Below are 12,967 nucleotides of genomic sequence, written 5' to 3' on the forward strand. Positions count from 1 at the left end.
GGTACATACCTGGAGGGATTTCAGGCAGTGGCTGGGCAATCCAGAGGACCCTAGGGTGATCCTTCACCAGCACAGAGACAGGAACCTTTTGGACATCTCCTGGACAGACAAACCGGTCACGCAGCGTTGGGGAGCCTTCCTCCAGGAGGTGCAGCAGCTGGGATGGGGGTGACCACATGAAACACTGAGCCAGCAGAAGGATGGGGTACACCCTGGCAGAAATGCTCATTGCTGCTCCCAAGAAAGCGTTGTTTATGTAAAATCCACTTCTGAGCCACAGGAAAGGCAGCAGAAGGCCCCCAAGTGCAAAACCAGCTAACAGGCCTTCAATGGATTAAATTCCATATAGTCATCCATCCTCAGGCAGAGCCATACCCCTTGGCTCGCCATCCCCCACTTCATCACTTCCCCTGTAAAATGCCACCGCACACACACCCCACGGCAGCGGAGAGGGCTCCCGAGCCCCGTGGCACCCACCCTGCAAGTGCAGACGTGGGAAGGGGACTTGGGGACTGATGGCTCCCAGCCCCAACCAAAGTCAACTGCACCCCATGGGACAGATGTCAGAGGTAAAGCAATTTAGACCGACAAATAGATACCAGGGCTTGTTTCAATTGTTAATTAGGTAGTGGCTAATTAGCCTCCCCAATAATTTCCTGCTAAGCTTATGAGGGATTACCCATCACCAGAATATCTATTTTTAAATTATTTTTTATAAATTGAATTTTTGAATTCAATCACAGTTGAACAATGTTTTCTTTGGCTGCTGGTCAAAGAGTGACAAAGCCAAGGTGTCCTCCAGCATCAGCCCTGCTTGACGCTGGCAGAGATGCAGGTATCTCGTTTGGGGACATTTAGCTAAGAGGTGCATGCATGGTCCCACAACTGTCCTTGGGTGGCACCAGCATCCCTTGGTGACCGCAGTCAATAAAAACAATGTGCTTAAGCAGCCGTTGGCCATCAGCTGGTTAAAAAGCAGCACGGGGGTGTGAGCCCTGCCTACAGATGGGGAAACTGAGGCAAGGAGGGAGGTTGTGACTTTGTCAAAGCTTTAGACTGCGATGTCCCATTGTGCTTCAGTCAGCAAACTCACCCCTTGCCAAGGTCCTTCCAGCAGCCCTGTCCCCATCGACAGCGGTACCACGGGAGGGTCACAGTGCAGCCGGTGGGCGTGCAGATCCCACCAGCCCAGCAGTGACGCCAGGGGCTGTATCAGCCACCCCCGACGTGAGTCACACACCTTGGGGCATCCACCGTGCCCTCAGGGTGTGCAGTGCAGCACCCACTGGCACTGCTGCCACTGACCCTTTCCCCCTCCCCCAGCCCATTTTCACCGCAGGCACCCCCATCACTGCCCCACCAGCACCGGGGTCCCCAACCCACCCTGTACCCCCCTCTGCCATGAGCCGTCTGGCTCCCGATTTGGCTGCCCCGCGAGCAGCTCGCCCTGCCTGGGCTCACGCACACAAACAGCCAGGAGAGCGCTGTATTTTGCTGCTAAATAAGCTTTTTTTTTTTTTGGGGGGGGGGGGGAGGGGGGTTGGTTTGTTTGCTTTTTTTTTTTTTATTATTTAACCAGTAAGGCAGTGTTCGGGCACTGCTACCCACACCGCTTGCCGGTGGGCACGCTGAGCAAAATAACAATGAACAAACCCCTTTACCTTTAGCAGAACCACCCCTCGAGAGCAAGCAGCGGGAATATTTACACCTGGAGGTGTCTCTGTACAGGCTATCGTACAACTCACTTCAAAACAGCTATGCACAGTTCGGATGTACAAAAGATAGGTATCTCCCCCCGGTACAGTTCAAGCCATAAATTGTCCAATCGTTTGTTTACCTGTTTGTAAAAGTTACAAAGTTGGCGAACGTTAACTTGAAACTTAGGGGTTTTTTTGTTTTTTTTTTTTTTAATAGTTTACCGTGACTTTCTCCTGGCTTGCACAACCACAGCCGGCAGCACAAGGAGCTGCTGGCTGGACCCTGCTGTGAGGTTTTGGGGTGCTTGGGGATGCCCCGGTCCCCGGCAGGGGGAGAACACGGGCCAGAGTGGGGCAGGACGGGAAGAGCACCATGACCTGCAGGAGCAGCAGACCCTCCTGCCCAAAGGCACACACTCCTTGGGGCTGTCCCAGGGCTGGGCGCATCCCCACACCTCCCAACCCTGCACGCTTCCAACGCCTTGATTTGACCCAAATTAATTAATCTGCAGCAGGAAGACGCTCCTTGCTCCGGCACCCCAGCAAGGGTGGTGCAGAGCTCCCTGACAGGAGCTGCCACTGCCCCGTGTGATCCTCCTGTATCCCCCTGTGCCCTGTCCCCGCTCCTGTGGGGACATGCTGGAGGACACAGCTGCAGGAAGGTCTGTGAACAGGGAGACCAAGGATGGAGATGCAGGAAGACAGAAAGAGCCAAAAGAGCTGTTCCGTGGCCAGATGCGGGGGCTGAGCTCTCTGCAGGGGGCTTCCCCAGGTGCAGGATCCTGCAGGAGCAAAACCCATGTGTGTCCCTGTCCCAGCACACCCGGGCTGCTCCCCTCCCATGGCTCCCAGCCCAGGGCAGGCTGTCCTGCTGGGATGGGGACACGTGGCACAGCTGGGGCTTGAGCTCTTGCACAGAGCTGGGAATGTCAGCAACATGTCCTGCTCCAGAGACAATCCCAAGGGATCCCACCGAGCAGGATGGGATCGTCTCACCAGCACCTCCCTGTCCTCCTGGCTCCACAGCACTGTCCTCTCCTGCAAACACTGCCCTGACCATCCATCCACCACAAGCACTGAACCACAAACCCCAAGAGGATCAGAACAACCTGGCAAACATCTGAAGACTCTTTCAAACATAGCGACACCCTCACAGCACAGCCCTGGGCATCAGCTGTGCTTTGGGGCTCCTGGACAGACCCGCCAGCTCCAACCTCTCGCCCCACACACATGAAAAACACGGTGGAAATGAGAGGAAAAGAGAAACACGGCTACGGGGTTAGCACTGATGGGTGGGACAGGCTCTTCACCCTCCAGCCGATGGCTTCAGGTGCTGGTTATGGCATGGGTGAATGCTGCCTGGGGGTAATGGGGAGGACAACACAGCCCCACTCCAGCTGGGGTGGCAAGAAGGTGGCTCTGCAGCTCCTGGCTGGAGTTTGTCGCCCTTCCTGACATCCTGACACTCAGCCATGGGTCGGCAGGGGATGCCCACACGGTGAGGAACCCAAACGCTGCCCCAGCATCTCCATCCCTGGCACGCTGTGGGGCTGCAGGTACCACCAGAGAGAGCGAGGCACAGCGAGAGCGGAGGCTCCAGGCAGCCGCCCCCATGGGCAGGAGCATCTCTGGCCCCTCTCTCCATGTCTCGACCCACGTTGGGGTCTGCAATGCGGGTCAGTGGGACCGTGAGTGCCGCAGCCACCTTCCACCAGCAACCGGCACCTTCCTGGACTCCTGGAGACACCAAAGCAGCACACAGTATTGCTACTGTGCCAAGTGGGAACTTTATTCTTTGTTGTGTTTTTTTGTTGTTTTTTTTTTGTTTGTTTGTTTTTTTTCTATTTTTTTCCGAAAAGGTGGCGGAGGCGGCTTCGAAGATGGGTCGGATTTGGATATTATTTTTTTTTTCCCAGCAAAATCTGCAACACTTTAATAGCGTTACGCCCAGACATCAGCTCTGTTAAATTTTTACATCTCAGAGCCACGGAGACACCAGCAGCAATAACCTGGGAACGGAAAGACTTCCACATCGCTTGTGCATTGTCTCGGATTTTTTTTTCTTTAAAAAAAAAAAAAAAAAAAGCACAACAGAAAAGACACAAACATTGATGAACATTAAAAACCTGTACATTGTAAAAAAAAAAAAAAAACCAACAAAAAAAAAAACCCAACCAAAAAAAAAAAAAACCAAACCCCAAACAAACAACAAACACCATCATTCTCTTGCTTTGAAATCAGAATCAACCTGGGAACGTTGCAGGGGGAAAAGAAAGATCCATGGGGAAGGTGACGGCGCTGGCCTCGCCGCTGGGCCCGTGCGTCGGATGCGAGGGCTGCCTGCCCGGCAGCCGGGGAGGCAGACAGTCTGTGCCGTGCTCTGGGTTCCTCTAGCGTATAGAATGCAAAGCATTTAATACATATTTTTGTTTTTTTTGCCATTTTTTTTCCCCCCCAGAGCGAGAAAGCAGAAGTGAATGAAAAAACTCTAATATTTTGTTCTTTAACCATGTAACTGCAGATATGAGCCAACATCATGGAATGAAAAAAATAATGTAAAGTAGAGCATTCGTGTGTATCACAAAAATACAATAAAAACTTTTTTTTTCCTTTTTTGTCCTTTTTTTTTTTTTTTTTTTCTTTTAAAGTTTCCTGTGAACTCCCTGCCACGCCGGCCTCCTGCCCGCTCTGCCCCTGCACCCGGCCAGCTCGGAGGGCTCCGGAGAATCATCGTCTACAACCGGCAAACAACTTCTGCTGAGTCAGCAAAGGTGTGTGTAACGGGGGGGCCCTGCAACCATGGCAAGATTTTGTTTGTTTGTTGTTTTTGTTTTTAAACTAAGTTCATACATTCTCCTGACTTACAGATAACTTTGATGGATCATTGTTACCTCCTCCTTTTTCTTTTAAACCTTTCCATACAATGGACAAACGCATCAAAGCCTGCATGTAAGAACAGAACCTCCTTTACAGCATGTAATACTGTGTTTTGTTTAAGTCCTTCCTTGCGTAAAATATTGACATAAATCACCGAAGGTATCAAAAATATACCCTGTAGACCAATACAATTTACAATTGCCTTTTCTCACCATTCAGAAAACAATGCACTTAAAGCAACCGAGCCCCTCCGTGGGCAGCGTGCGAGCCAGCCCGGGGACATCCCTGCCCGCTCCGATTTATGCCTGGGATTGCTTCCACCGAAGGGACCAGGATTTTTTCCTTTTTTTTTTTTTTTTTTTTTTTTTTTTTTTAAGAAATAGCTCTTCACTCCCTCCCCTGCCCGCTCATCCCAGCCACGGTAGAAGCGCGTCAAGACCGCTCCGGGGCCCATACGTCTTGCTCGTGGGTATGACAGGCTACCAGCCCTCAGACCATCTGGGGGAGAACCAAACCGGGGCGGTTCCATCCTATTTCACTTCTTAAACATTTTTTGTTTTCTTTTCTTTAACCTGCTCAAGGTTTTGCATTTCTGCGGCGCTGCCCCACGGCCGGGGATGCAGGGGAGCATCCCACAGCCCCTGGGCTCGGCTCCGCAGGAGCGCGCCGACACAGCGTCCCAGGGACGTGCACGCTTGGGGCACGCAGCCGCTCTCAGTCCCTCTCGAGCGCGGGGGTCACCACCCAGCAAGGCTGCCAGGATCGAAGATGGGTTCCTTGGGTTTTGTCTTGTTAAGGCTTTTTTTTTTTTTTCTTTTTTCAGACCGAAGAGGATGCAGAAATTTCCAGATGTTGAGAAAGAAAAAAAAAAAAAACCAAACAAAAAATAATAATAAAAAAACCCTATCCCCTCAAATCGGCTGGTTGGGAGGGGAAGGGGGAAAAAAAAAAAAAAAAAAAAAGAAAAAAATAAAATAGCTCTGCTCCTGTGTCTTCGCTCCTGAGAGCCGGCGGGGCTGGGGCGGTGGGCGCTCGCCCCGGGTGTCCCGCTCGCTCCCCGAACCCTGGGTTTGGTCGCCGTCTCCCTGCCCCTGGCTCACTTCATTCACTGTCCGAAAGGGTTTCGTACTGGGAGCAGAGCAGGGGCTTGGGCTCCTCGTCCCAGGCGTGGTGCTGGCTGCCGGGGGTCCCCTGCGGCAGGGGGGCGGCGGGGGCTGCCGTCACCACCCCGCTGGGGAGCCGCATGGTGAGCGGGTTGTAGGGGAACGGCGTCGAACCTGCACGGGGAGGAGGAAGCAGAGAGTCAACGCTGATGCAGGGTGGCTGCCCCCCCTGCAGCCCACCCGAAAGGGTGGCACGGCTGCTATGGGGACACGGCCGCTTCAGGGACACGTCCCCCCTGAGTCCTACCTGCGGACGACGGCCTGTCCTCCCAGACGCGGTTGGTGAGGGGTGTCCTCCGGTTGCAGTCCCCCTCCGAGTGCACCGAGGAGACGGACGGCGGCCGCTCGCCCGAGGACAGACCTGGCGCCGGGGACTTGGCCTTGCGGCTGTTGGGTCTGGCAGCGATCTTTGGCTTCCCTCCTCCTCCTGCAAAGAGAAGCGCTCGCTTGTCACCCGGCTCGTCGCGATGGGGCTCGGGGGGTCGGGGAGGGGGTGCGGGTACCCAGCGCTTCCCTTTCAAGAGCTTGCAAAAATGGCTCGTGGCAGGAGAAAAGCTGATGCCAGGGGGCCACTGGCACCACAGCGGGGAAGGGCGACGGGGCAAGCTCTCTGCAGCGAGGCGGGCGAGCAGCCGCAGCAGCTGGAGGAGGTTTCTGTCCCCTCCTGTGCCTCTCTCCTCTTTGCGGGTTGATGCTACCAACCGTCCCCTGCAGCGGATCCAGGGCAGAAGCAGCCCCGCAGCTTTGACCGGGCCGTTTCTCCACCGGGTCCACTCCTGAGCCGGCTTGTGGCTCAGCCCACAAACACGGGTCCTGGCACAGGAGCTCCATGTGCCGCTGGTTGGCAGGGACCCCCCCGGGAGCTACGTGGGTGCTGGAGCCCCGAGCGCATTCCCCATTCCCGTGGTCTGCATGGCCGAGGGCGGTCTTTAATCTGTTCTTACAGCAAAATCTCTGGTGATGTTTGGCCAGTTTTTAAAAGGTTTAAAGCCAGAAGGGCCTCTGTCAGGGAGGTTTGCCCAGCTAAACCCAGGGGGAGCTCCTGAAGTGGGAGGGATGGATGGGCTCTGCATCCCACCCACCCTGCCCAGGCAGCCCCCACTGGGTGTGGGGAAATGTGTCTGGAAGAAGCTGCTGGTTTCATGCAGGAGCCAGGAAAGCTTTTCTGCAAAAAGCTGAAGAGCGCCTGGTCCCAGCTGACCTGGAAGAAGGCACCTGCGTGCCCCCATGAACCTGCTCCTCAGCTTTGGGGGCTCTGTGCCCAGATTGCCAAGGGTGACCCTCAGCACTGGCTGTGCTCTGTGCAGGGTGCTGGCAAGAGGCAATCTGCCCTTTGCAGGCATGGGGGGGGGGGGACAAACGCTCTCCCCAATCCATCCCTGGTCCCTCTCCTCTCTTCCTTAACTGGAGATCAGCAGAACAACCCTCCCGGCTCTGTTCAATCCTCCTCTGAAGCTGGGAAGACCCCACCATGGCACACAGCCGCCTTTGCATGCCCCATTGGGGCCCATGGGGCAACTCACCCCCAGCCCTGCTCTCTAAAGTGACCCCCCATCTATCACTTTTAGCTCCCTTAAGCTCTTCCTCTTGCCCCAGGCACCCCCAAGTCCCATCCAACCCCCTGTCCCAGGCTGGAGCCTGCCCCAACACCCCCAAACCTGGCCACCCTGCCCCGTGTCCCCCTGATGCCAGCCCTTCTCAGCTTCTTCCCCTATTTCGGGAGCAGCAATCCCACCCGGGGGTTTAGGGACAGTTTGGGGTGGCTATTCAAGGTTATGGCTTCGGTCTTTTGGGTGTGGGTTTTTTTCCCCCCCGTAAACCTTTCCATTGTTTAAAAAAAAAAAAAAGGAAAAAAAAGAAAAGGAGCTATTAAAAACCAATAAACGGGAAAAGGAGCACAGTCAGTGGTTTAGAGAAAGCAACAGCACCTTCTGAGACTATTAAATTAACATCAAACAAGACCAGGATTAATCAGCGGATTCACAAAGCTCGAAGCCGGGGGAGGGAGGGGAGAAAAGAAAACCAAAATGAACAAAAACGGGGGGAGGGGGAATAAATCCACCCACAAAAGGGGAAATAAAAAGGCTGAGAATTAATAACACAGAGAGAGCAAAGGTGGAGAGGGCTGCAGACCTGGCAAGGAGCGCACGTCCTCGTTTCGTCCATCAGCAGGAGTTATGGGCATAGCAGCGGGCAGGCTTGCACTGGCATTCAGAGAGTTAAAAGCATTGGCACTGAGAGGTGAGCGCTCTTCCCACTGCTCGTCATATTTACCCATTAGGGCTTTCCTAATTATTGCCTCCAACCCCATGTTGGTACTGGAATTCTCTTGGACCGACTGGCTCCTACAACTGATTAGCCCTGGGAGATACGGGAGGGGGAGGAGAGAGGGGACGGGAGATGGGGGGGAGCCAAATGAGAAGAAAGATGGGGGGGACGGGGAAAGGGGAGAAAGGAGACAAGGGAGAAGGGAAGAAACAAACAGTCAGCACATTCTCGCAAAGCAACAAACTTTGTCATCTTGTTCTTTAAAGCGCTGCAATGCACCCATCCTCCTCCTCCTCCCCGCTCCATCCCGCCCCAGGGCTTGGCAGGGGCTGGTGGAGGGATGGAATGGGACTTACTTTGGGATTTGGGTTTCTGGAGTGCTGCAGGCAGGCAGGGCTCCCGGGGACAAGGGCTTGGAGGACGGCAGGGGATAAGGGGTTGTCACCGAGCCCCAGGGAGTGACTGGAAGAAGGGGAGGGCTGTGCTCCCAACCCAGCCAGACTTGGCATGGGGGCAGGAGGAGAGTCACCTGGATGTGGGGTCCATATGGATGCACACACAGATCAAAAGTCGGTGTGACAAGAATTTGGAAGCTGGGGCGGTTTCCCATGGAGGAGAAGTCAGGGAAGGAAGAGGGGGCACGCCACAATAACACTTGATTGGAAAGAGGTGCCTGGATTTGGCCCTGGCATGAGAGATGGCAATGGCACGCAGCCTGTGGAGCTGCCTGCGAGGGGTCGGGCTACGCTGGGGACAGGGGAGAGTCCTTTTGTCCCTCCTCATGCTCTTTGCAAGCCCCCTGCCCATTGCCCCAGCCCGCTCCCTTCCTCCCCCCGGGGCCGGGTGCTGGCTGTGGACCAGGGCCCCCTCCCGGGCTGAGCCCCGGCTACGGGACAGGATGCAGAGAAGTGGTGTGTCCGCGTGGGAGTGAGTCTCAAGCCATGCAGTTATGGTGCAGCACCGCACAGGGACCAGAGGGCACTAGGCTCAGCCACGCCACCGTCATTCCCGATGTGGCGGTTACAGGGAACAAGCAAGGGCAAAATACAGACACAAAACCAGCAGGCCGGTGAGGGATAGCCCCACTGGCAGCCCCCCACCAGCTCGGCCCATCCTGGGGGTGTTCGCGCTGGGATTGATGTTCCTCTGCTCGGAAAGGGATGGATCCTGGGTTTGCTCGTCTGCCTGTAAACAGGCAGGGTCTCTCCTGGTCCCCTCTGGCCAGATGCCAGCCATCAGCTCCCTACGCTCTGCCTTTATGCCTCCCTCCAGCACAGCAGGAGCGGCTTTCACCAGGGGATGCTCTCAACAGGTTGGGTCTCATCCCCCCCAGATTTTGTCTGCCGCAGACCCTCAGGTCCTGGCTGTCTGCACCCTCTCGTCCCAGCTGCTGACATGAGCCAGCTCCTTCTCCCAAACACGCTGGCACTGGCGAGCGGTCGTACACCACTGATGGCTGTGCCTGGCCCTCCTGCCGCACAAAGTCCTGGCCCACAGCACCTCCTTCCCTTGGTTGTGGGAAAAGCTGCTGTTCCTCCTACTTAAAACTAACAACCTGAAGGCCTTCCTGCTGTCAGAGAGCATTAGTACTTAATCAATTAAGTATTGATTAATACTCCTCAATGGGGATTCATTTCTTTCATTTGCAAGCCCACCTGGACATTGCTGCAGCAGGTGGCCACATTTCAACAGCCTTCACGCAGTCTTTCTCCCTTGGACTGGTCTCTGTCCTGTGCTGGGAAAGCCCATGCTGGCCACCCAACTCCATGGGGCTGCTTTGCGCCCCCCTCCTTGCCAAAATCCCTTCCTTAAGCTGTTCCCTCTCCTCCTTTCCCAGCTGGGCTGAAAGCTGCGGGCCCAGCTGAGCTGGGGAGGGTGCAGTGCCAATGAGGAAGCTCCTAAAGTGCTCCTGCATGGTGGTCCTCAGGCTCAGCATGGCATCTCCATGGGTGCCCCAGGTGTTAGCCAGCGAACCCCTGGTTAAGCAGGCCGGCAAGTTAATGCTAGTTAGAGCCGGGGACTCGCTGAAGACCACCATGGCTCCCTGCAGCATCACTCAGATACCACCACCAAAACTGCTTCTCCAGAACCAGGCGATCAGCCTAAAACCCTCCACCCATGTGGAGTTTCTCCTCCCCCTCTGCACAGCACAGAGGTCCAAGCGGTCCTACCCACAAAGCCCTTCTGCATGGCACCGGCTGCACAGCCATGGCAAGACCTGGCCACCAGCCAAATGTTTCCTCCCAGCTCCTGAGAAACCAGAGTCAACCCACGCTTTAAGCACCTGGAGGATTGAGCATGCTGCTGGCACCCCTGTGCCCAAGCACACCTCCATCTCCCAGATAACACCTCCTCTCCTCAGCCACCGCCAGTTTGCCCAACACTCACAGTTCAAGGTCATGGGGCGCTGCTCTCACCCAAGTTTGCTTTTGCAACCAGCTCCTGCAGCCTGCCCAGCCCGTAGTGGCACAGAGCCTGCTTCCCACCCTCACCTTCCCTTTCACCACTGCCCTCCTACCCATCCATGGGTGACCACAAGGTCCCACCAAGAGCAGGGTGCTCTCTCTCGAGCATGAGGTCCACCTTGCTATAGTTCAACCCCCCGTTGGTATCAGATGGCCAACCCTTGCTTGACTTTTAACCTCTTCTCCTCAAACTCTGCTGGGCTTTCTGAGGAGTTACACTGCACTGACTCCAACTCAACAGTGGGGAGTTATGGTGTGTCCTGAGGCTTCAGCCTCCCAGCAGCTGTCACGCTCGATCTTACGGCAAAACGGAAAAAGGAGATGCTTAAATCTACCGAGTCTCCTGCTCCCCGTGGCTGTGAGCCCAGTAGGGAATAAGGTATGGTACAGGTGTGTGGGAGAGTTACCTGCTCCAGTAATCGCCGGCATATTGAAAATCTCTGTCCCAGGCTGCCCAACATCTGGAGAAAAACAAAGAAACTCTTCAGCACGGAGAGCAGCGTGTGCAGGCTGATGATAGGGAGGGACCTGCCGTGCCATCCATGACAAGATGCCAGTGTCCCTGTCATGGCACACAGGCTGACAGCAGCCCACCTCCTCCAGGTGCTGGTGTGGGTCTGTGGGTGCTGGCTGGGACCAGGACTAACTGCCTTTGGGAGACCCACAGCAGGCATTCCCTCCCTTTTCCCTTGCCAGCTGGGAAAGGGCAGAAAAGCAGAGCCCGGAGAACCAGGGTGATGTCTTCGTGCTCAGTGCTGACCTCCCTCCCTCCAGCCCTTCGGATTACAAGCTCCATCAAGTCAAACGCTCTCTCCTGCCTATGGGATTTCCAAAGGCTCAAATCCCCACATCCAGGGAGCAGGTCTGGACAGTGGGGAGGGTGAGGAGGAGGAGAAGAAATGTTAAATCAATATTTTCCCTCTTAGCTGAGCTGTTTGGCTTGGATATCGCTTTCCTTAGAATAACAGAAATTCTCATCAAATAAGAGGCGTTTCCTATTTCTATATATTTTCCCTTGATAAGGAAAAGTGTGGAAGGTCATGGGGTTCAGCCACATGTCCCCAAAGGGGCATAACAATACTGTTGGCTCATGGTAATATCATCCATGAGACGAGACAGCTTGGTCCCTCTTATCCAATGCAGCTGTTGTAAAATGGATTCAAATTGAATTAGTATTGACTGTATAATGCTGGGCTAAATTAAATTATGATCCTATCTACTCTATTAGCGGTTAATGAATGAACGGGCTGAATTTCTAATATAAGCCAGCCTGGTTAGTTTTACAGAGCTATACCAATATTGATGTAGGGCTTAAAGTAATGTTGGGGAGAGATGCATCTCAAGGAGGAAGGATTCAGCTTGGCTAGCCATTCATTAAAATATCAATTGCTCTTAAGTCTCCTCCATGCTCAGCTCATTATTCCTTCCTATTGAGGTTATCCGGTGCAGGTGGGATTGACAGCCCCAGAGCAAGGAGACGTGGGGCCAGGAAGCCTCCCATGGCCTCCCCAGATGTACACAGCCACTGCTGGCACCAGCACAGCTCATCCCAGGAAGCGTCTGGACCTCACACTTCCCAACAAACCATGGCATGATGCAGAGAGAGCCTGCTGGGAGCTCCCAGCCCTTAACACAGCAGCACCTGTTCCCAAATCTCCTTCGCTTCATGTGTCCTCAAGGCTTTTTTTCCCCCAGTTCCCCACATTTACATCCCCACATGTCCTTACTGTACTCCGTCTCATTTTTGTTGGTCGTGCTGAGCTTCTTGATGATCTCCTGCTTCTTAGACTTCACCATGGCAGAGTTGCTCTCAGTCAGCTTGCTGAAGAAAGCTGGAGGCTGAGTGTTGTTTCCTGGGGACTTGGACCCCATCCTGCAAAGCAGAAGACCATCGGAAACCTCTGCAACGTCCAGTTCAGTTCAAAGTCCTACCTAGAGAGACTCTTCCCTTAGCGTAACTTCTCAGAATCAGCCTGGGGGCTCCTCAGATACTGGGGATCTCCAACCCTTCTCCCTATCCCTACTGTAAATGTACGCTACGAACGGACAGCAACCTGGGATGTGACACTGCTTTTGGCTGCAAGAAAAGCAGCCTGGTCCAGGGCGAGCCTGGGGACATCCCCACGCTGTCTCTACCGTCCCTTCCCTCGGTGTTACCTCTGGTCTATCTGCTCGCCCTCACGGTACAGGATTGGGTACGTGGCGCTCTTGGCGTGCTCCGATTCTCCCACGCCGTCTGGTGGAGACACCGGCTCGATACAGTTGTCTGACCCGCTCCCGGCTGAGGCTTTGCTCTGCTCCGGGGACCTGCAGAGAGCGATGGGGAGATGCAATCGGTTTATTGCAACATCCTCTGTCTCTGCACAGCAGCCTGGGGTCAGGGGGGAGAAGGACCAAAATAGCTTTCCTACGGCAGGGAAAAAAGCCAAACCTTCCACACCCCCGTGGGCTTACGGCGCCTTTTAACGCAAGCCGGAGGAAGAGCGCCGCTTGGGCA

At 54.7% G+C, this 12,967-nt stretch overlaps 1 protein-coding gene across 1 annotated transcript in view; it reads right to left on the reverse strand.

Moving 5' to 3' along the window:
* Positions 1–1,915: 1,915 nt before the first annotated feature.
* The window catches only part of NCOR2 (nuclear receptor corepressor 2), a 177,456-nt gene continuing 166,404 nt past the window's right edge, over positions 1,916–12,967 (reverse strand). The window contains exons 41-46 of the mRNA XM_074159904.1: positions 12,628–12,777; positions 12,198–12,343; positions 10,878–10,931; positions 7,871–8,098; positions 5,985–6,164; positions 1,916–5,851 (exon numbers count right to left, since the gene is read on the reverse strand). Coding sequence (XP_074016005.1) covers positions 5,676–5,851; positions 5,985–6,164; positions 7,871–8,098; positions 10,878–10,931; positions 12,198–12,343; positions 12,628–12,777 — 934 coding nt within the window. The 3' untranslated portion in view covers positions 1,916–5,675. The remainder of the gene's footprint in view (positions 5,852–5,984; positions 6,165–7,870; positions 8,099–10,877; positions 10,932–12,197; positions 12,344–12,627; positions 12,778–12,967) is intronic.

The sequence above is a fragment of the Numenius arquata genome, chromosome 16 (genome assembly GCF_964106895.1).
Source record: "Numenius arquata chromosome 16, bNumArq3.hap1.1, whole genome shotgun sequence".
NCBI classification, from domain to species: Eukaryota; Metazoa; Chordata; class Aves; order Charadriiformes; family Scolopacidae; genus Numenius; species Numenius arquata.